General features: G+C 42.0%; 1 protein-coding gene across 1 annotated transcript in view; it reads left to right on the top strand.

Annotated features, from left to right (window-relative positions):
* SPATA16 (spermatogenesis associated 16) overlaps nucleotides 1-24,784 on the top strand; it is a gene marked incomplete at its 5' end in the record, with an annotated part of 52,146 nt that overhangs the window by 3,305 nt on the left and 24,057 nt on the right. Inside the window, 4 exon segments of the mRNA XM_010081647.1 lie at nucleotides 7,633-7,717; nucleotides 20,413-20,560; nucleotides 23,681-23,827; nucleotides 24,067-24,179. Of these exon segments, the coding sequence (XP_010079949.1) occupies nucleotides 7,633-7,717; nucleotides 20,413-20,560; nucleotides 23,681-23,827; nucleotides 24,067-24,179 (493 nt within the window).

Here is a 24,784-nt window from a genome sequence, read left to right as displayed (position 1 = left end):
GGGGAAAGATGAGATGAGGGACATGTACGTGCAAGGGGATGCATAAGCCGCAGAAGAACCTCCAAAGCCCATTACTATCTCTAAGGACAGAGCAGCCAAAACACATGCCCCTGCTTTCAAGAGCAAGAATGCTACAAAAGGAACATGCTCCCAAGGAAGAGCCTCGAAGCTCCTGAAATAAGAGGTATCACAGACTGCGCATCCTTCAAGTCACCAAGCCCACAGGCTGTGACCCCACAGCTGCTTGTTCCGCACCCACAGGAGAAGGTCTAACCGGATGAGCAATAAGGCATGAAAGCAATTTTTCATCTTCACTTCTTCAGTGCAGGTTATTGCTGACACTAAATAGCCTTGAACCAGGAGTAAGGTGAAAACTTGTGACTTACAGAAAAAATACGGCCACCTATTTGCTTCAAAATTGGAGTTTTAAGTACAGAAGGGATTTTGCTCCTTTTTATCATTAAGCTGCATAAATCTCAACTTTCTGCTAATCAAAATACTGTGCTGATTTAACAGTGTCACTGTGTTCTGAGAAAAGCTTTAGATAGCTCTTTTATCACCAGCTAGAACATTAGCGACTTGAAATTAGTTGTATACATGTAAGGGAAAACAGACTGTCTGTCCCTCTGCCAGAACAAACAACTCATATTCATCTGACTGCCTAGAGTAGGGGTAAGCAAGCCTTAAGGAGGAAGAAGTTTTAGCATCTTAATAGCTATGATATGGCTGACTCAGCTTTTCGATATTCCCATTAAAAAGATAATATAGATAATCCCATCGGCTGAAAAGCAAACTAGGTCTGCAAATAGTAAACCTCAGCCCTCTCTCTGAGTTCAGGTCTGTGTCCCCTTTTGGTCAGACTTGAAAATGTAACGCAAAAAAGCTGGGTGAATTATTTGGGTTAGTCTGTGTGTCTGGTTTTGTCTTACAAAGTGTACGGTTGTTCTAAGGGAAGGTAGATGAATAATTGAGTTTGGGGATACGAGATCAAGGAGTCACCAGCTGCCCCTGGCACACACCTGCATCTGTGCTACACGATTCTGCATCCTGCCTGGGCTTCCTCTTGGAAAAAAAAGAGGAAAGTTTATATTCGTTCTCTATCCTAATTGCTTCACTTTTCCTAAGTGGAAATAAACAAGAAAAAAAAAATCCAATTCCATCAAAAGAAAAAAAAAATCTGTTGCCATAGCAACTGACTCCTCACCCATCAACACTGAAAGTCCCTCAGGGGCCCCATGGTCCACCAGCATGGAGGGAGCTCTGGCAGCCAGGGGGGTTATTTCTGTACTTCTATGTTGGGAGCTGCGGGGGGCAGAGCCCAGGGGCTGCAGAGATGCCCCCGCCACCCCCACATGTGCCTGCCAATCCCTCTGGTCTGCTGGCAAGAGCATTGCCCAGCGAGGACACGTTGCCCAGGACTAGGAAAGAAAATTCATCTAGATTTCCCACGCACACGGTGGGATCTGAGAGCTTCTGCGGGTTTTGTGACCCTGTCATCCTCATGGTACCACTATGAAAGGAGCGCTTTGTAAATTGGGTCTAAGAAAGGAGCTCCGACACCTATTGGGATCAGGCAAAGCCTGAAGGAGAGGTCAAACGACCTATTATTTAATTTGATACCAACATACGATGTTAGTCTGTGTTTAAAATTACTGGCTGTTATTTCTGCACCACACGCATTATTCTCTATCACTTGAGATTGCCCAAGTGTCTAACAGCAGCTTGCTCAGACAGGGCCACATCAGAGGCAAGCAGCAGCCTTACATACCAGTTCTTCCACACCCCCTGCCAGAAGTAAATTCAAGCACTGACAACCTAAGGTATGTCCCTAACCCAGGGAGCAGAACGTACAAAGAGATACAAGAGAGCAGAGCAAGCACAGGCAGGCCATGTCCCTCTGAAAGTTTTGTTGGATCTCTGTTACAAGCAGTTCAGCCCGGCTACCCCATCCCTTCTCCGAACATCCCCACTGCAGAGCCAACGTTGTTTTGGGGCCCCCCGCACCTCCTGGGGTCTGTACAGCGCATCCATGCTGCCCACTGCTTGGTTCATACCAGGTCACAAAGAGCCCAAGATCTTGCTGGGCTTAGCAACCTGTTTTCTTGAGCATACCCAGTCGTTCTATAAGGCCTGTCCTTTCCCCGTGCATAGCTCAGCTCACATTTGTAAAGCATTCTCTATGTCCTTACATGGCAGTCATCATTAAATGAGAAATATTTGTTATCAATGCATAGCAAAAATACAATGCAGAAAATTGTTACCCATGCTTTCTAAACACAGGTGCCATTTTCCTTGCAGGAAACTTACTCCTTTTTTCTAGCAATGGGCTAATAACTCAAAAACTTCAGAAAAGACAGCAAGCATCTCCCTCACCAGCCTGGAAGGGTTTGGCAGGACAGAAGAGTTTTCTAGCAGATTCCCAATGCATTTAAGTTTCACTGGTGAAATGTTTAAAATTATGTTCTAGCCAGTCTTCTGCAAGAATTAGCAACACCGAGGTGTTATGCATAGATAATGTAACTTTTGTGCCCCATTTTGGGGCTAGTCTGCATATAGGTAAATCCTGACATTTTCTGCTGAATATTCTGGAGTTCTGTTTACCTCTCATCATCTAATGGTTTCCAAGTGTCTCCATAACCTCAAAGTAATAATTTTACATTTATTTAGGATATATAGAGATATTTACAAAATTAACTGTTATTATTTTGTTCACTTTTCAAATGGGATAATTGCATTAAAATAACTACCTCCTACTTGTTTCAGTTATAAACATAATTTGCCTTTTCTAATCTCAGCAGAAAAAAAAGAAAGGTCATCTAGAAGAGAGCAGTAGTTTGTTCCACATGTTGTCTTTCAGACTCAGTACTACTATTGTTAGAGATCTCAAATACCCAGGTGTCTGCATCAGGAATATTAAAGTTCCTGTTAAACTGAGAAAAGAGAGCTACACTTACCCTTTCCAAGCAGTAGGTCTGCTCAGGGCTAACATCACATAGCAGTGCCTGGGGCCGCCTATTAGTACCACTTACTGCAGATCCAGGTGAGATCACTTGAAGTAGGGAGCAAAGGTAATTTTCTGCCACTTATCAACCTCCTTATCTCTAGCAGCAATTGGGGCTGAGTAGCATAGAAGAGTGGAAGTTACTCTAACGTGTATAGGCTGTGATTATTCCTCAGGTTCTGCCATCTACAGAGAAATCCTCCTCTCCCCACCAGGGCTTCTCTCCTTTCTGTGCAGCCCAAGGGAAGCAAACAAGGCTGAAGGAGCTGACCTTGAGTCTTGCCCTCACATTTTTTCCAATGTTTACAGCAGTAAATGAACACTCCAGCATTTAGCAACAATGCTAATTTCTTGTCTCCTTTGGCAAAGTAACGCTTTGTTGCATTCCAGAAAACTCCACGTATTTCTCATACCCGTACCATTCATTTTCTTGTCACCATCTTGCATGGCTTCTGCGAAGGAGCTGGTTGTATGCTGCCTGTTAGTGTCAGCAGCTGTCATGCAGCAAAAGCTACCTTGGACTCTTTTATTACAAGCCCTGTGTGTATCTGGAGATGGGCTGAGGGAGGCAGTTTGGGATCTGTGGTGTGCTCTTTGCTCGCACGTATAGAAATATATCTTATTGTTCTGCACCACCAAGTGGCCAGATGGAGCAGATAGTGTGAGACACCTTTGGATCCAGGCTTACCGCACTTACATGGATGGGTTTGGTTATGTTACGGAAGTTCATACTGTCCCGAATTAGCAACGAGAAAAAAAACCACATTAGAATATAAAGCTTCATATTTTGAAAGAAGGAAGTGTCACATTTTCTCTGGCATCCCGTAAGATGTTCCTGAAGGAGTATTATCAGAACTACTTCAGTTCTCATGTCAAACAGAGCTCTTTGGTGGGCTGTCAGCTGAAACTCAGGCATGTTTTAAGTATTTTGAATTAGTAACTTAAAATTGGCAGATGGTTCTGTAAATATGAGCCCAATATTTCCATATATCACATGAAGTGATTGTGCCAGAAGTAGGGAGAGAATGCATGTACCTTGCTTCTTTATCATGAGAGTTTAATCCCAATATCTTAAAAAATTGTGAAAATTGAACATGGCATTTCATCCAGAAAAATGCATTACATGGTCTAAAGAGGAGCTATTTTCCCATTCTTTGTACCCTATGTTCCTTGTGATCAGGAAGGTTCAAAGTTGAATTCTTAAGTAGTCACTCTAGAGGTACAAATCAGAGTGAGGTCTGTTGCTGGACACCATCACTTGTCCAAAATCTCCACATTATGTATCAGCTGATCCCAGTTGACCTGTACTAAAACCTCTTCCATCCAGCTCTTTCATAAACTCCCATTTCTCCCCTGTCACTGCAGGAGATGGGAAGAAGGACATACCCTGGCCCTTACATGGTGCTGAAATGCTGCTATGGTTGTGCATGTATTATCCTAAGTCATACACAGTATATTTAATATACTAATCTGATCTACTTCATACATCAGCCATGTATAACATGATGAGAAAAAAAGATGCTACTGAATTCAGTCATTGGCTGAGGATCTTAAATAATAATTTCCTAAACAGTATTTCTGTAAATAATATTTTACTTAAGTCTCATTTCAAAAAGTGTCTCATAAGTCTCCTACTGAAAGTCTTTGTTACCTGGATTTTTGTGGGTCACATGGATAGGTCCTCACTGGGAGTCGGGAACCCAGCTCAGCGCTTTATGCTTTCATGTATTTCAGTGGGAACCAGGCTGTTAACCTGCCTAAATATCTCGATTGGTCCTTTGGCTTCTGAGTGTTTAGACCCCTAGGTATTTTTCAGTGCCCAGCCCTGTAACCATATTCAGACAGCACAATTTCACCTGTGTCTCTGCGTATGGAAATTCCTAGTTCCTTATTGCATGTGTCACGTTGATTCTGTGAATTGGGCTTTGGAAGCTTTCAAAGAAAACTCTCTGACTTGGGCACATGTGGGATTGGACATAGGCCATCCATACAGAGCCTTAACACTTGTGTTTCTTTTGAAAATGGAATTTTTCCAAGTCCCTCTTAAGCCCCAAGGTCACAGTAGCAAGCGTCAGTCCTGACTTGTGTGTGCTCCCTGATGGTTGAGGAACTGAGAAGTAAAATTGGGATGGAAGGACTCGAAAGGCTTGAACAGGTTTTATGTATGTGCCTCGCCATTCCTGATGTAGTGCACAAAAACACAGGACAAACCTAGCAGGGATAAAAGCAGATGTTGAAAAACTAAACACGAATGCTGGAAATGTAAGTGTGCCTCTGGTTATTTAAATAAGAACAAATTAAGAAGGAAGAATAAAGATGAAAGGCGTTTGTCTGGAGTGCAGCGATGCCTGGAGACCTCCGCCACGATCAGAGCGACATTGTGCTGAGTACGCTGTGAAGAATTAGCAAAAGATTGCACCAGGGAGGACTTGCACACCAAATAGGTAAATCAGTCAAATATGATCATCTGAATTTTGCAGCTGATGCTGAGAACCGGAGAAAGATGAAGCGACTTGTCTAAGAATCGATTCCGGATTTGTCCAGGGCTCTGTGCACATCTCCTCCTTTCAAAGCAGTGCCATGCTGGGAGAAGAAAGTGTTGGCTACCCCCGAGGAGCAGGAGGTCACAAATCGGATGTCGCTTTGTGCTGCCGCTGAAATGGATCCTCGCTTCACCGGTCCACAGCCCGCAGCAGGGACGGCAGAGCATGCTGTGGGGGTCTCTGTGTCAACTGACTGCCTTCAAACCACAGCAGCGCTCCCACGGCGGCAGGCAGTAACGGGGTGATGCTCAGGGTTAAGGATTTGCCAGTTTTAATCTTTGAAATGACAGCAGCTGGGGGGACGATAGATTTACAGGATCCCAAATTGTAAAAGACCACTTGCAAATGTCCTTTGACTCCAAAAAAAGACAAGACTTTAGTGCTTGAGAATTGCTCTAAATGTAGATTGAAAGTCCCTTCGTTCTGATGAGGTGGTCACAGGAGACCACCATCACTTGCGTTTGCTGCTAAGGACTGCAGTACCGGTACTGCCATTGTCACGGGAGCTGGAAGCTTTGTAGACCACCTCTAGCAGACCAAAGATACAGAATGAGGCAATAGATTTGTCTTCCCCCATTTTTGTGCTGTGTGCTTATTTCCGTTTTATGTCTCAGGACACAGTGAATGTCTTTCCCCCAAAGCCATCACCGGCGTTGGGCCTGCAGGCAGTGCTGGGTGCTTTGCTCACCTCCTCTGTTTCATCCATATGATCCATATGTCATTCCTGGGAATAAACCCTGACACCGTTTGGAGTCAATGAGAGTTTTTGCCAATGATTTTCAGGGCAATGAGGATTTCATCTTTTGTTCATCCTGTGCCAGCTGGGCTAATGATGTTCAGTTAGAAACTGCTCTTTGTTCTAGTGCAGTCAAGAGGATTTTTGCCAATGATTTGAATGAGCATTGGATAAACCTTATGGCTAAATCCAGTCCTTATGCAGAAATCCATGAATCCTACTGAGTTCCTTTTCTCCCAGTGAAATTAATGGGAGCTGGATGAGAACATCTAAGGGAAGATTTAGTTCATATTTGTAACAATATGTTACCCCCTGATACTGGGCCTGCTTTGAAATGTTTATTGTTAAATCCGTGTATTTTTTGTTATATCTCATTAAGAACATAATACAGCCCTGGAAAGTACATTCTGAAAGGGTATTACAACAGGATTGGGATTACTGTTTGTGAGACACTTTTAACTAGGGGAAAATTTCAAATTCAATTTACAGTAATGTCAAAGCACAATTAATATATAGGCAATGATAAGAGGAACATGCAGAAGTACACATTGATAGCACTACATCAACAAATAAACTTTTGGTGCTAGTAATTAGGTACACAAGATTATTATATGTTTAATTGACTAAAGTGACAATTTGGAATTATATCTAGTCACATTTAATTGGATTTAAAACCTCTAGAGGAAAGGAAATGGAGAGCAGTGCAGAGCGGCAGCCATAAAAGCAAACTGATTTTCTAAACTCTGTTAAGACTCTGCATTAATATCCATTGCACAATAGTTTTTTAATATCCCTCAGTCTAGAAAGAGTAATGCAGTGATAGTCACAGACAGTGGGAGTAGTAAAGCATACTCAATTAGGTAGCAAGATAGCTGATTACTTTTGGTTTGGGTTTTTTGTTAAGATATAGTTTAATCAAAGGTGCACTATGTCTGAGTTGGCCATAGACAAGTGATGTTCTCAGACTGCCAAGTTACAGGGTATTCTACGTGTCGATGCTGTCCTAGAAGAAATGTAATTACATATAAGGTATTTTACTCACAAATACTTTAAAGAAAGAAAAAACAAAAGCCAAACTGAAATATTGTATGGCAGTCATTAAATATTTGCTCAGATTAAAATAGGGAAAAGCTGTTAAAGGAAGATGTAGGGTTGTTTGCTTGCAGATATTTTAACTAGATAAAAAATGTTTACTAATGCTTGTCTTAGTAAAAGTTAGACAAAGACTGAGAGTTATGTGTAATCTCTTGATACAAACCTCATATTACACTCTTTTTTAATATTACCTCCTTTAAATACTGCTGTATACACCCTTCCCCCCGTACACTCATTTATTCTGCTTTTGTTACCAGGAGCGCCATGATTGCTGACTATATGTACTGGCTGACAGGAGGCACCGAGCAGCATATAAGCAAGCTCATCAAACGGTATTGGCAGGTAAAAATTGATAGCCCAATGAGGAAGGAGGTGCTCATCTCACTATTAAGACCAAAATGAAGGATTACTGCTTAAAAGACTGCCGACAAAGGTAGCTCTTGGGCATATCAATCAACAGGACACTCTGTAGTACTACCGTATTTATAATGAAGTAGATTTTCCTGGACTAATTTTAAGGGCAAAATTCAAGGTTGTTAACCCTTGGCTCATACTTCAATTTTATGGACTGCTATAAAATTTAATTCTGGATACTGTATAGTCCCCTAAGATGTTTTTTGTGAAGTCTTCCTACCTTAGTGACACTTTCCTTTCGCAAATTTGCATGATACTAATCCTCTGACACATTTCCAAACTCTTCAACCGGAAGGGGAGGAAAAAATGACTGTAACGAATGGTCTCAGGGGAACCCAAAGCGCTCTGTGAAGGATGGCTGGGCAAGACCCGGGTCTACAAAGATTACTTATGTGGGGAGTAGGCCATTGACTTCAATGAGCCTCGTCTCTTGAGTGATACTTACTTGAGATGGCTGTTCAGCCACATCAGCACAAATGTAAGTTTAAGGGTACCCCCTTCTGCTCTGAGGAGAGCTCTCACACTAACCTGGAGGTGAATGGGTGCTAGACTATTGCTGCAGGAGCTTGTCACTGCGGGTGGTGTCCCAGCCTTCACCCCCCCAGTTTCAATGGGACCAAAGTGCACTTCAGAAGGAGTGCAGCACCCACGCCTCGGGTGGTGGAAGACCCTTCTGTCTCTCAGAGTGGACCTGGCCCTCTGGTCCTCCTTGTCCATACAAGGAGTTTAGTGATACTAGGAACAATATATGTCCCTTGAGATAAAATTGCAGAATCCAATTCTGATCCCGTTTATTTTGGGTTTATTCTGCGAGAACATCTGTGACATCTGTACTTTATGTAAAGTGGTGTAAAATATGTCTGACGTAAGCCAGAGTAATTAAGATCAGAATCCGGTCTTCTATCTTCACTCACTCAGTAAATTCTTCCTTTTAAAAACTATTATTAGCTGCATTCTTATTGGTAAAATGGAATAAATCTCACTCCTGGGAGCTACTGAATTTCAGGACTGCTGTGAGTGCAAAGTGCATCTCATTCAGAGCATTACCCACTGGCGAGTGTTTGCAGTGCCTGTGAACCTTCTTATATGCTTTCCAGCAGAGAATTTCTTCTGCACAGAAGAGTTTGATTTTTTTTCCCCACTGGGTCAGACTCATTTAAAATCTTGAGTTCACAAACAGGTTTTATGAAGGGGTCATTTCTTCGAAGGGAATGTCTTTTTTTGTCTCTTCACACTGGTATCCATTGACTTCCCTGCTTGATGTCATGGACACGAAGCTTCAAAGAATAAACCTTTAAAGGAGGAGCTGTCATAGCTGTCCTCTCCCTTAGGAGTTCAGAATGTCTTGCTATGTAACAGGGCCAAAAAAGTGGCGTGAAGGACAAGGCTCATCACGGTGCCGCCTCAAAGAGTCCAAACCAGAAGCTGTGGTTGGGCTAAGGTGGGAACGAACCAGACCTGAAGTGGGGCTACTGAATCATTTCCAGCAATACAATATCAGCATCATCACACAAAATAGATAGCAAGGGCCAAAGGATTTTGGCAGTGGTAGGATTCTAGTTCATCTCTGCTTCAGTCCAGAGCGCACAACTCATTTCTCTTCCTGATGGGGAGTTCACACATGGCCCTCCCTGGACCCCCGTGGTACCGAGAGGCACCACCACGCTGTTCGTGCCCCATTCCCACTCCTCCTCTGCCTTCCTCCTGAACCTGAGCTGCTGTCATCTTTGTCTGCAGAAGCTTTGAAATGTCAGTAGAGATCTAACCATTTGTTTGATCCCCCACGGTGCTTGATTCTCACTGGGAGACAGAGATTGCTTGGCAATTTTGTGCCTTTTGTGTGTACGCCTCAGCGTGGGCTGGGGTAAGGATTCAGCGGTGTCTCTGTGCTGACACACACGCAGAGGCAGCTGGGTGCCCAGCACTGCTCCCACTCAAGTTAATAGCTAGCACTTAAGAAATGCTGCTCATGAAGATATATCCCCAGCACCAGTAAACAACCTTTTCCTTCCCAAGCTGATGAGTTCTGTGCACCCGGCATCAGGGGTGACTTCAATGTCATTAGAGCACACAGCAACAATTATGCAGCATGATGTAGCGTGTGACACTGCACTGGGACTTCCCACCGCAGAGAGACCAAGCAGAGGTAACAGAATCTTTTTTATTAATATTCTCTCTATTTCAATGGTGTAAAGCTGAAAATAACTTGTCACGACTGTACATGCTCATGTGCCTTTGTAACCAAAGCAACAGCTATTGATGCACGCTTTTCTTGCTAACTACTCCTCTGCCCCAGAACTCGCTAGTGGTGGCTCACAACCGCGAGCAAAATTTTCTGAGGTGGAAGGGAATAGATGGTGAACAGGAGGGTTTGTTTTTCGCTCCTCACAGCCTGTCTTCTACTTCTTTCATGGCTTCAAAACGTTGTACAGACCACTCAAATCCTTTAGCTGACGTCTCTATTGCAAAAAATTCAGGCCCTTAATTCACATCTGCAAAGCTCTTTATTATTTATCCTACTTCTAAAGCACTGTTTTTTCTCTCCTGATCTATTCCTCGTGTTCAGAGCAGTCTTTATCTTGTATCTCCTTTGGTTTTCTTTTCGTGACTTTGGTTTTATACTTTCGTTTGAACTTCTTCTATCCCTGACATCAACTGCCAAGAGTCCTCTTTCTTCAAAACTCTTCTTAAAACATCCTCAAATCACTCCCCTCCTCATTATTAACTTCTACATATTTCTTCTTCGCCAGTGATCTGTTCCATGTGACTGTGTACCCCCTCTTAGGCACACTGCAAGGTTTATACTCTCAGATTTTTAAGGCCAGATGGGCTCATTTTGATGAATTTTCTGGATAAAAACACCACAGAATTGCACCCTTACCTTTCTGCATTGGTGCCAAAAGAGGAAAGCAGAGTGTGGTTTTGAGAAAGTTACCCAATCCCCATTTAAATATATTAATAATAAAATATTTACCGTAACCCATCTATTGGATAGATTTCCAAACTGAAATCTGACTTGTCCAGTCCAAGCTTCCAGCAAATTACATTATGCATTCAGCTCTTAAAGCTTAAAGATCCTTTAGTAGCTGTCGTCTTCTCCCTGTATCTGTACCTATGGATCATGATCAAGGTAACTTTAAATATTCTTTTTGATTCGTTTTTTGATTAGCTTTCTTTGATTATCCCCTTTAAAGTAAATTATCTATTTCTGGATCTTCTGTACAGTGATATGTAATATCTAATGCCCTGTGTTGGTTTTGAATATTAATATCCATCTTCCATTCCACACTCAGATAAAGGTATAATGCTGATGAGAGGTGAAAAAGTAATTTGCAATGGATAATACTATTCAGTAAGCTGGGCCTTTTTCTCTGTTCAAATTATTCCATGGATTGAAAATATACATTCCCAGTTAACATACAATCAAATGGATGGTCTTTTTTCATAACCCACTACAGAATATGCACTGGATGATTTGTGTATTAGCTGTTAGATTAAAAATAGGTGAGTTAAATAGAGTTAATCACAATAAATAATAATGTGAAAGTTATTTAATGTATTATGTGGTAGATAACTTCAGAGTGGTAGTAGTAAGTCAAAGTTTAAACTTACTTATTACTATAGTCAGGTAAGTTCCCTAGCATTTATTGTTAGCAATACAATTTCTCAACTAGTAACAGCAAAACAAACAATAGACTTGAGATATTTCATCCCGTAGAAAGAGTCTTTCTCCAAACTATTCGGTTTTACTCACACCTTTGTAAACTATTTCCACTGGCTAACAACTGTGCAATATACTCTGGATGTTTCATTCCATGAGTGAAAATACATCACGCCCATACTACGATGTCAGAAATGCCTGACATCTCAGGCTTATCTCATTAGCACGCTACAAATTTAATTGCTTCTGTTATTCCATTGTGAAAACTATGTGGCCTATTTTATACTAAAGGTTCAGCTCTAGAATCCGTTATGCCTTTATATCCAAAATCAATCCCATCTAGCCAAAGTCTTACATTAAGTGCCATTGCACCAGCAATGCATACGTTGCAGAAACTAACAGAACCCCAAGAAGGCTTTTCAAAGCCTGTAGGTTCATATCTGGATGATTCCATAACCATCTGTACTAAAAGTCTTCATTCCATAATGCAGCCAATGTGTATTTGCTGCAGCCCAAACGGAGACCTCTAATTTGCATTGGAGCAAACTGGGCTTTCAGCTCTAGTTCCAGTTCAGCCCCAGTGTTTTGGCCAAGATTGCAGTCATCATAGAGCAGCTCTTAGCACATTGAAAATACTTGCTCTGCAATTGCTGCACGTGGAGCTTGGGAACTTGTGTTTCTGAGAATATTTATGTCAGCTACGCTCAACATCACAGAGAAAGCTTCCAGTAGCACATGCATTGGCTGACGTGGAGGTTTGGGTACTCAGACATTTGTTTTGCTCTCTCGTCGACGTTATGAACATCAGGTGCTTCCCTTTCAAAAATCTGGGCTGTTGAAAGCACAGAGCAATACACACATCACACAATACAGCAAACGATAACCCAGCCCTGCGAGGTGGATGAACACCTACAGCGCAGAGACGAATGCTGTCAACTCCTTTAGAGCTCAGCTTTATCTCACACCTTGCAGGGTGATGATCCGAGGCAAGAAAGTTAAAAAGAGAAAGCTCTTGGTAGCCAAAACCTCCCCTGAAGTCGCAGCCGGTGCCAAGGCCCGTCAGCATCCCTGCGTGCTCACACTTGACCCGCATCCTACTCCGGAGCGTGAGGTTTCCAAGCTGGCAACAGCAGGGATGTTTTGCAATCCTCCTAATGGAATGACTGATAGGAGCTGACAGGCAGCCTCTCTGGGCAGCCTGGCCATCGTATCACTGAGAAAAATGTATTTCTCATTAATTCTTGAGGCTATTTTAGCAGCTCATGCTGTGTTACACTTCACTGCAGAAAAGTCCCTTCTTTAATCAAATCTGGGGGAAAATCCGGGTGAGGTCAATGACTGTTGTGTTTACAGGCAGACATAAGTGCATAATATATGTAAGTCTATATTGTCTCAGAGGTCTGTGGGGCTTGTTGCTGCTTTAAGTACCAATTTCTGAATTTTCTCATGTCAGAAGAAAAACAACTTTTCTCTTATCCTTCTTCATAAAACCCAATAGGTAATCCTTCCTTTTCTGTGTCCGTGGCCATTTTGAAGGACAACACTTGCCTTGAAGCACTGTTCTTATTTTCAGGTGGAAAATAGAGATGTAACGATTTTCCTCATCCTGCACATTAGAAGAACAAAAATATTTTGGCCCATAAACAGGAATATCAGCTCACTCTTAAGGCACTGAACTGGCATCCAGATGATCTCAGTGCAGCTTCTGACCAGTTCATGGGTTTTCTATGTTCTCATTGCATCATGGCTGAAGCAGGTTGTTAGAAAGAAAATTACTAACATTTTTTCAGGGCAGAATGGGCCTCTTCCTATGTATGTAATTTCAGGAATTCAGACCAGTCTGGCTTTGGAATACATATTTGTAAGACATAACTTTCAGCTGCAAAAGTCAGCCTCATTCTGCTCTCAGGTACACTAGTAAAAATATGGAGTAATTGAAAACTGGATCGAGAAGGCAAATAAAATAACAGAGAGTCTCTATCATGTTGATACTCATTTGGGAGCTTTTTATTGCTGTTGTTATTGCTGGTAATTCCATTCCAGAAACACATGTACAAAACCAAGAAATTTTAACATTTTTCTTGTATTCTTTCTTCTTCAATAATATCTACCTCCACATATTTTCTACCTACTTCTGTTTTTCTAGTACCAGATCATTCATGGTAGAATAACTGTTGCTTGAATCATACTTAGATTTTCATGCTAAGAGAAGTTATTAGTTTAAATGTCACAATTATTAGAACAGACATATTTATTGTCTCTACTTTCAGGAAAGATGTATTCATTTAATACTAGAAATACATACCTTGCTGTAGTCAGTAGCTGTTGAAATCCCAATATGAAGCAAAGTAGCAACACAATTAGGGTTTTAGCTGCTAACAGAAGCCCATAAATCATGCCTCAAAGATGCTCGACAGGAACAACCTGGCCAACAAAGCTCCAGACCATTTTTAAAAAGCCTACAGGGCAGCTCAAGGCAATATACATATTCTCCAAGTAGAATTTTCAATTCATTCTGGCTTTTCCTGGGTTACAAAGCAGAGCTTTAAGATTTAGAAAAGAAACTGGAGAAATCAGTGGAGAAAATCAGCCATTTTATGCTGTTCTCAGGCCCTTATTGTTCCATCGAGTCGCAAAGGTCCTTAAGAAGTTACACGTTCATTATTGCCTTCCCTTCCTTTGTACACCATCTCCATTCTTCGGGCAGATGAAGCCATGGACAGGGGTTTGTGCTGTTCCCAGGATCATTACTGGTTATGTGGCTTTTGATCTGCACATCTGCTCTTGAAGAGCTACAGAGGACACCACACAAAAAGAAATGAAGTCACTTTTCAGAAACATCTCTATATGCAGTCAACTTGTCTTCTGCTAAATTAGCAGCCATTCAGCCACGAGGTAGTTTGCTATTGCGATGACTCAGGCCTAATTTTTTGCTGCCCCTTTGAACAGTGCTGTCCATTTTACAGGCTAACCACACCAGTCACCATCTCTGGCTGCCTGATTCATCTCTTCACATTTAAGTCAAGTTCCCAAAAGATGTTGAGCTTAGTGCTAGGAAGGACTGACATCTGCTTCAGTTAGTTTCTGCATTTTAGTTTCCTTTTCTTTTTCCTTTTCCTCTTTTTTTTTGGCAAAAAACCCTGAAAAGCCCCTGCAGCAAGTATCCCACATTTCTCCCAGGAGTATTTCCTTGCCAGAGTCACTCCCTGTCTCCCCAGCACTTGCCTGAATCACCAGATGGATGCAGCATCCAGATGTCAGCCAGTGGATCTGACGACGTTCATGTAAGGCACTGAGCAATGCTCAACCTTTCGCTCTGCCTGAGTTAAAACGACTCTCTGAGCCCAGGCTACCAAAGCTGTTCAGGTGAGCACAGTTTATAATCCCCTTTCACAAACAAAAAAAATACTGTTTAACCTGTGACCCATTCCTGACATAGCAGGAGCCATACAGAGCTGACCCAACACCTGCCAAGGACTTGTGATGGCAAAAGGCTTCTCCCAGCACTGGACAGGCAGTCCTGCTGCTCAGAGCAGTCACAGGGAATTGCCTGGTTTGAATTAGGGTATTTCTCACCATGAACACTCTCTTAGCCTTAAGAAATGGTCAGCATTAACAAAACTGGTTACGAGCTCTAGTTTTGGCCAGTAGCTCCATGTAGGGGATAACTGGCCCGTTCATGGGAGCAGTTCTTTGATGTCTGCATCCACCGCCTCACCTCCCTGTTGCAGATTTCTACCCATCTCTGTTACCATGCCAAGGAAATGTGTCTGCACTGCATCTGTCTGGGTGGCTGGGAGCCTGCCATCACGGCATGTCCATCACACCAACCATCCCAGGGACTAGTGCTGCTCACATCACAGCATCTTGGGGATCCACAAGGTCCCAGCTGGGGCAGGGGTGGGTGGCCCATGCCGTGAGCCGCCTCTGCAGGGATGGCTGGAGCTGGAGCTCCTGCCTGGTACAGATAGGTACGGTAGGTACTGATAGTAACAAACCATCATTGGAGCAGTAGGAAGGGCTCACCTTGTTGATGCTCTGGGTCAGCCTCACAGAGCAAATACAGCCTGTTTCCTTGGTGTCTGAGTTTCTCCACAATATTGAAAAAACACTGAAATTCTTCACATTTACCTCTGTGCTGGGATGAAATGGTAAGATTCTCAGTTGGTAGCAACGGATATAAGAGCTGAGGACTCCTGCGGCACTTTCCACCCACATGAGTTTATGAGACCAGAGGACAGGCTTGTGGGCAGAGAGCTTCCCCAAGCTAGAACTGTATTTCCATGTTTGTGCCAGTCCCTGCTTGCCCACCTGCTGGCATCACGGACAGGGAGTTCCAAGAGCAGCCTCCAGCCTTTTCCATACTCTGTGTATTTTGGGGTTTTTCTTTAATGAACAGCGATCTCTTTGGAAGGATATAAAGCCCAGATTTCTTTTCTCCCAAAACATAAAGATATACTTACTGGAGTATGAAACAGACCTTGAAGCCTAAGGTAGCCCATCTGCAGTACATCTGCCTCTGCCTTTCAGAAGTCAGCAGAATACACAGATCTATTGCTGTGGTGCTCTGCAAATCTGCTTTCCAAATAGACTGCATACAAAATAACTCGCAGAGACTTAAATACGTTAATAACTTAAGAACCTAAATAAGCTGATATTTGATGTGACCTACATTAATGGGGAAGCATTACAAGGCAGATAAGCAGAAAGTTCTCATCTATTGTATAACACATGATTTATTCATACCATAAACATATTGAGAAAAAGATATGCTCTGGCATTCTGTCTACTTATTTTACCCACAGAAAAAAAAATAAAAATGATGTAAGGAGATCATGCTGGTGAGAAGATATTCATATCACAACAGCAACAGACTTAGCGGCAGGGCTTCCAGATACTTCTTTATGGTTGGAAAAATATAGAGAAAAGCACAGAGGTTGCACCACAGTGTACCCGTAATTCTAACTACCAGCCTAAGAGGGGAAGCAGTTCATAGAAGAGGCTAATGGCTTTACCCTGACCGATATCACTGCATTAATAAAAATCATCAATAAAATTTGCTGTACTGTAAATGAGACGGTGGCTGAGTGTGCACTGCAGCTGCAAGATAAGGCACTAGAAAGATATCTAAATTTTTGGCTAATTCTAGATGTCAAGATAATTGGATTTTCCAAATTAAACCTTTCTGTAGTTAAAGAGGATTAAGGTTAGGGACTGTAGCAGGGAAAGCTGCTGTCACTGTTATGAAGAATTTGCTGCTACAGTGCCATTTTTCTTCTATGTCTGCTCTAAGCAGGCAAAATGGCAAGAGCTTCATAAAAATATTGAAGTAGTTTTATCATTTGCCATCAAAAGCTGGCATGGGAAAGCTTTGTTTCTTGTGCATCTACCTATTCATCTGAGCTCTGAACAAAATTTTAACGAGTGTTGAAGGGACAATATAAGGTTATTTAGGCTAAAGTTTAAGTTTTATTAAAAGGTCTACGAAATGTAACACTAGATAGGTAGAATGTAAGGATATTTCAGAGCCAAGGTGCTCAGAGAAGAGTATGTGGTGTTACGTCAAGTATATGTTTAAACCCTTGATGAAAACAAAGTTCATTTTTTAGAAATATCTTTTACCTTTCTAATTGTAATGATAGCAATGTACGTCCCTCAAACCTTTTGAGCACTTGTGTTTCATAAATGAATTCACTGGTATTTTATGGAAGTGCCAACAATATAAATACTCCTTGAGACACTTTGTCGCCAGATGGTTTCTCTGCAGACTTTCTCTGATTCCCCACACTTCCAAAACAGGGATATAAACCTCCTGACATAGCAGAGCATAACTACAAAAAGAAATCTTCCCTATCATCAGATTACTCTGTAGCCTCTTCTTGAGAGAGTTCTTGCATCTTTCCTGAAGCAACAGATTATGTCTGTTGCTGAGGCAAATCACCAAATTCAGTGGGCTCATGTCAATCATAGTCCTTACATTATTGTACATTGCTAGAGGAGCTCTTTCTTATTGTCTCAAGGGCTTGGCTTTTTCTAACTCTGCTGGAATTAAAGGCTAGAGTGTAACACCATGGGATATTGTTGCAGAGCTCACTTCCAAGATATTAAAAAACTTCATCTTTCGTTATCATCTTTATCAGTTTAGCAGCTACTCCCATAGTCATGAAAGAGCCTGACACTTCTTCTACCCCAAAGCCACAACAGCAACATCCTCTTTGATGTACCTGAGAGGACATGGCAGAAAGGACCCTTCAGAAGGAAGGACACTGAAACATCAGCAAATGGGAAAAAACCGTCACCCTGTCCTCTCTGCAAGTACTCTCTTGAAAGTCCGTTGGAGCCCTTGCAATCCTCTCCACAGTGTGATTGTACCTTGAGCAGCTGCATGGTGCACAGCTCAGCAGATGATGTCTTGTAGGCATCCCTGTTTCCCGGACATGTTGCCAAATATTCATCCATGGGTATGGACTTCAGCACGTAAAGGCTTAAGCAGAAAAATCCTTAGGGATTTCATCATATAAAGTTTTCTCCTCCAAAGTTTTTATGTGCTGAAGTTTTATATCCTTAAAGATCTTACCCCATAAAAATCCGAGAGGATAATAAAACAAATAGCATCTATGTCCAGGGTCAGTAGCTTGGGGGAAAAAAATGCTCTTGGGTAATAATAATACCTTCAGTAGCAGTATTGACCAGAAACTACAGATCTATTCTTTCCCCGTTGGCTGACATTTTATCGTTATTGCCCTCTGAGCTAGTCACTATTTGCACGCTGTGCAGAGTAGCCATGGGTCCATGGCAATGCAGAGACGTTATAGGCGTGACTTTGAACTGCTCTTGAGGATGATAAAGCCAAAAGTGAACTTTGCAGGCAGAATACAGAGCTCATCTGGTCCAGCTGCTCAGGTTTTCCTCTCACTGCCTCACTCCGTGTATTTTAAATCTGAAGTGTATGGATAGACCCCAAACCCCATTCACATCCTCACGTTAATGCAGATTAGGAAATGGCTGCCAAGCTATAGAAAATAAGCAGAGTACCCAACATCTCCCACAATATAAGGCCGACCTAATTCTGTGCCTATATTTACACATGAAATGCAGTAAAACTTGAACAAATAGGCCTCTGCTTTTTTAAAAATGTACCTTGGAAAGCTAGATTGGTACCATTGTCTTGCTACTGGTCCTCTAAGGGCCCTGAACGACAAGATAATTAATGTCCATAGAAATATGAAATCCTAAAATCAATTTCCTGTAAATCAGTGCAGACTGGTAAATATTCCCACATGGAGGAACGGGCACGGATCAATTCGTGGGTCCCTGAGCTCCTGGCAGGAGGACACACTTGCTGTTTTCAGGTCTGATACCTCCAGATCTGTGGCATTAACCACGGCTAACATGGCTGTGCCCGTAGAAGGCTGGAACTCCTCCTCACCCAGGTAGGGGGGCGGGAATGTTATTACCACCCCAGGTGGTCATGATGCTGTTATCCACGTTTGAAGCTTGTTAATTTTCCAGGGTTAAATACTGCCCACTCCAGCCTGCTTCCGTTAATGCAGGATAATGGGTTGACTAAATACAATAATCTAAAATATAAACAAATCCCCTGCCATCCCCTCGAGCTCCAGGCAGAGTGTGCAGTGTAAGAGCACTCAGGGTGCACCTATGGCAGCCTATCCCAATATCTGCTCAAAACAATTGTAGCATTTCTACAACATTTCTGCACACTCTGTACCAATAAACAGGGTGGAAACAAACTAGCGTAAGACCATACCAGAGGACCTGTTGCCTAAAACCTTTAAAGAGAAGGATATAGATGCTTAACTAATTGGCACTCTCAGCCTTCTATCCTGGGTTGGTGGGAGCAGTCATCAGCTAAACAAATGACTCACAGAGGCACACTGTGTCTTGGATAGTTTTACATCGGTTGAGGATAGACTGGAGAACAAAAGCGAGGACTTGTCAATAAAAGACCAAGCTAGTCCCATAATGCTGCCTTCTGTGAATCACTTCAGTGTATAAGGTGATTTGGGTGATTCACACACCCTGATAAATATAAATATATCTTCTCCTCTCAAGCTTTTCTGACCACATCTACTAACTTTTTGTTAGTATTGTCACTATCACACATTAATGAAGCCTTACGGTTTCCCCAGTTTCCAGAAAGGACTGCCCACATTGAGATGACAAAATCTTTGTTAGCAACAGATGCAGCCAAAGCAGCGCTGAACGTGATCTTAGCCAAAGCCCAAGCCCGGAGGAACTGCAGCCCAACCTGCCTTGCACCGATCAATCAGAGCACCGAGCGAGGCTGTTTCCAGGCTGGTAGCTCCGCCTGGCGGTTCCAGCAGCAGTTCACTGGGGTCCCACCAAGTGTGAAATCCACCTCTCTGCATAAGACCAGCACAATGCATCGTTTGAGTCGTTTTTAAGGGATGACAAGGTTCATAAGCTTCATGATGCCCTCTCCACAGGAGTGAATTTTACCCTTAATGCAAATGGTGTTTAAATGCAATATTTTAAGACTAATATTCCGTATAGGCACAGTGTCTGATTCATGCCAACCCGAGAGGTAATATGAATGCTTACTATTGTTGAACCAGCTCCCAAGGACTGAATAAAACCCTCAGATGAAAGATATGACCTTCAGAGAGCATGGAATCACTTTTTCTTTTCATCTAAAAAATAATTTATCTAATACTTTTCATTGAAGACATAGGCTCACTGCACTGAAAACTGTTTACAAATGTTCTTTCTCCATTAAATTGATTTTCTGAGTATAGATAGGCAGTGTTTTCTGGAACTAATTTAAATTCCCCTCTAATTAATATTCAAGAGCAAAATATGCTATCTCTGCATGACTATGCGATTCTTAAAGGGAAAATATCATCTGTGAAAGTAATTATTTTTCTTTTTTTTAAATAGCCGTTAACTGACATGAAATGGATCATTTCTTTGCCTTTTTTAGGCTATGATTGAAGAAGCCATCACTAGAGAAGAATCTTTTTCCGTTATGTACACGCCACTTGTGACAGAAGTCAAGACTGGCAAAATAAACAAGCTAAAGAATGTGTTTGCTAAAAAGCACCCTGATTACGTGGAGTACATATATACAGGTAGCAGCAGATTTCACTTGCTTTTAAGCACTGTACACCGTTTGTGTGTGTGGCTGACAAAAAGAGTTTGAAAGAGTCTGGAGCATGAGCCTTTACATTTCTGCGTATCTGGGGGGAAATCGACTCGTGAGATTTGCTCTATGACTCTACGTGATTTAGGTAATCAAATCAGTACTTAGGCGAAGCACAGACTTTATGTTGCAAATCCCCATAAAGGTGATTTTTATCCTTGAAGCCTCATGTTTCAGTTGTTGAATTTCATTATTGCAACTCATCTTTGGTTCAAAGGTAGATTTGCAGTGTGTTGTGGTCACAGCAAGACCTGGGTTCATTCCCACCTCTGTGGATTTCCATCAGTCACCAACGGTCATCCCTGCAGCAGGGCCTTCGCTTTCCAAAAATATCCTCCTTTCTACAAGCACTAATGGACTGACTGTCACCTCTGAGAGCATCGCAGCTGCAGGGCGGGGAATAGATAGCCAGGTTTCCTTCAGTCTGTTGAAGACCAGTAGGATCCAGAGCGGACAAGGGCTTTGCAGAGCTTGTTGGCAACTCCCAGTAGAGTGACCTCAAGTAGCATCTCCTGGAGTAAGCAGACACTTAAATTCTAGTGACCACAGCCTTATCTCAAGAGGAATGGGCATGACATTTTGGCAAAAGGGAGGCAGGGGGATAAAAGGCATTTCTTACTATCATTAACCTGGTGACTTGGAACAGAGTTAACCCTGATAACACTTGGCTTTGAGTTGGTGATTGAGAAACCTAAAGGGAAAAGTACATTTCCCAGGTCAAATTCTGGAAAGCCTCTATCTTTGTCACGCAAACTAAATGCGTAGCTCACCTTTCACTGCTGGTGGTTCGAAAGGCTGAGGCGAGAGTTACGCCCAGGTCAGAGATGATGACTTAGTCCTTGCACTACCGAGAGCTCCAGCACTCTGCACATTAACGAGGCTTCCAAAAGGATACACATTGCATCTTTGGGGAGGAAAAGAAAATCTAATTGAAAAACACAAATAGGAGTTAGGAAACCAAGTGTTTACCACGAAACTGTGCAAATATTTAACACAAGTGATTTTTTGTTTCTTTGTTTTGCTTTAGGAAACCAGTATAAAACTAGATCATGTTTAGCAACTCACAGCTGATCCATGCACTGGGTTTCTGGCAGTAGCTTTGGGGTTGTTCAAAAAGGGAAAATGAGGATTTATTTATCACGGAGGTTGTAAAATCCCTGTCTACCATCTACTTGCTGATGTGACTTTGTGGAGAATTTCCTGGGAAAAAGTATTGGCATTAAAAGGAGCATAAAGTAAAACTCCTGAATCTGATTTTTAAAAAGATAAATTCATATTTCACATAACCCCCTCAATTTACAGCAAGGGTGAGCCTTTCAGAAGCACATAAGCAGCAAAAGCGTACAAGTGTTGCACTGAGACTAAGTTGGTGTTCATAAATCACTGAATGACTCTAAAAGTGCCACCAGTCATTTTTGTAGCCCTCCTAATCAGGAAGAGGAAGAAGGAAAAAAAATAATGGGGGTAAAAGATCCCAGTCTTATAGTACTTTAGTCAATTATAAAACAGATTGAATAGAGCCAGTTCTGCCATCACATATGTTTGTTTTCAAAAATCTATCAGTTAAAAGAATCACTTCAATTTTACACAAGTTTCTCTGCGTGCAGGTTCTGGGATCACTGAAATTTCTAGGAATTAAGTGGGGTAGATAGGCAAGAAAAACCAAAATATACATATCCGATTTTGAGAGTGCAGTGAAGTGAGTGGTCTCACGCAGGTGGAACCTCTCCCAGTCTCCCTCCTTTCTGTGCTGGAAACCCTTGCAGACAGAGCAGATGCAGCTCCTTTTCCTAGAATTGGTGCTGAGATAACTCACAACAGTGTTAGGTGAAGTGAGCTGTAGTAGTAGGGGTTAATCAACTTATCTATTCAGATCTGACCTAAAATCACACTGCCCACCAAAAAAACCCATCACAAGCGAAAAGTTTAGCTCATTGTCGGTGTGGTACCACTGAGCATTCAACCTGCAGGTCTGCAACTCATAGGTGAAATAAAAAAGATGAGCTAAGCCCCATTTTAACAGTGGGTGTGAAATACCAGACATCTCACGAACATGTTATTTTAAATAACCTTCCTGTTCTGTAACAATCATCCGTCCAATTTTAGTCCAAGTTCTGCTAGAGTGTAAGAACTTAAAGTTTTCCTCATTGCCAAGGAAAAGGAGCAGATATGCATTTAAATCCAAGCGTACAATGCAGTTTGTTGCAAAATTGAGAATCCATCAGAAGCAGAATATGCTGCAAGGGAAATATCAGGTCCACTCACTTTGATTTATATAGGGGGAAGTCCGGAGTAGGGTTCTCCATTTGTCACTGTGACCACAGAGCCTGGCATCTTAAAAGCAGAGCTCACTGAAAACAGAGCACTGCTTTGTGAAAAGTGACACTGACATTCAATCTAAGTTTATTTTTTTGGAGGGGAAGGGGAAGGAGGAAAGGACTGGTCTGGCTCCCCAAGCAAAGGTGGTTTATGCAATTGTTCTGAGCATCTGTCCTGGCTGAGGTCAGGGCGCACTGACTCAGCTGATGCACAGGGGTTTTGGCAGCGGCAGTCACAAACTCCAGACAAGCCACAGCACAGGCTGTCATGTGCCAGCTGAGTGGATCAGAAAGGACATGCAGGAAGCCTGGGATTATGGTGGTGGTGAGGGTAAAAGCACAAATCTGTAGGAAATCAAATCTCATCAATTCAGGGAACTACAAAACAGCTTCTTTTGCAGTTAAAAAGTCAGGATGTTATTTTGTGTTACTGAAGTGATGAGTTATTAATGCTTTAGATGATCAGCACTGAAAAGTGCATAAATGGAAAGAACACGTTTTATCTTATGCATCAGCAAAATTTAAGCTGTTGATTCAAAAGGTTGCAAAGTCTGGAATTTCAAAATCCAGTTAGAGCCGCATGCATTGGTTTGGTCACCTATGTCTTGGCAAGGTTTCTGGTTTACCTTTCACTCCTTTTTAGATTTGCCATTTTTTCCTTAAAGGAAGCAACTTCTTTTGTAACTGAAAAAGAGATGATAGAGGAAATTATTTTCATTTCCACATTGCAGATCCCCATGGACATCACATCTTGCCCCAGGGGGCGGAGTGGCCATCCCTACCTCCCCAGCAGTACACACTGACTCTGGGCTTCAGAAGCAAACATATTGGAAAAACCTTGGAAAGGTGGTCAAGGAGAAAACTACCCATCTTTTCAGGTACACCAACTTGCTTAATAGCTTGGATAGCTCAGGGGTGAGCTCCGTGATCCTTGCTAAATGGGTGGGGTCGGGGTGTTTCTCGGGACCAGTTCCTCTGTGTCAGCCGCCCTGGCTGCCCAGACGGCTCTCGCCATCCTCCTCTCTCCTCCTCCAGTTCACCTGTCCTCTTGCTAGATCCTCTATGGAAAATGTACATGAATAAACACAGCATATGGTCTTGTGATTTCATTTCCTAGACCGGAAAGCACCTTTCAGCCCTGTCACGGATGAAGAAACAACAAGATACTGGGAAAACACTGGGAAAAGGATTGTGCCAGTAATGGATTTTATAAGAAGCACCAAATTAACTGTGAGTAAAAAATTCACTTTGGCATGTGCAGCAGCAGTAGAAGCCTGCATGTGCATGAATGACGTGTGCTTTTTTTGGTGGGTAACTCATTCAGCACATGCTCCTCCTGTGTCCAGAAATGCTCAGTGAATTTCATTAAGAACAGAGTTCAGCTGGGGTTTAGATACTGCTAAAAAGTAGCCCTAATTATTTAATGGTGCACCCAGTTTATTTAAAATCACTTTGCATCCAATTTTCTCAAACCTCTATGGCCTATTATATTATATCCTTATTTAATATAATATAAATCCTATATTTAATACCCATAGTACACTACACATATCACCAGGATCACCATCAAGAGTTAATAATTGCTACTTGAAACTTTCCTAGTGATTTAGATCCTGATCCCTATGTAGTGAAGTATATGAAATAACCTTCAAATCTGTTACAACCATATTGAATGTATATTAGTTAATTCTACCCCATACTTTCTGCAATAATATACACAGCTTTTTAGCACCATGGCTTTTGATTAGCACAAAAGGTCAAAAATCAAATTTGCATGTAGACTAGACTGTTTTAATGCAATTCTTAAATTATTCTCCTGAAAAATAAGTGGAAGA

The sequence above is a fragment of the Pterocles gutturalis genome, unplaced genomic scaffold (assembly GCF_000699245.1).
Source record: "Pterocles gutturalis isolate BGI_N339 unplaced genomic scaffold, ASM69924v1 scaffold39564, whole genome shotgun sequence".
Lineage (NCBI taxonomy): Eukaryota > Metazoa > Chordata > Aves > Pterocliformes > Pteroclidae > Pterocles > Pterocles gutturalis.
This window is presented reverse-complemented; position numbering and strand designations above follow the sequence as displayed.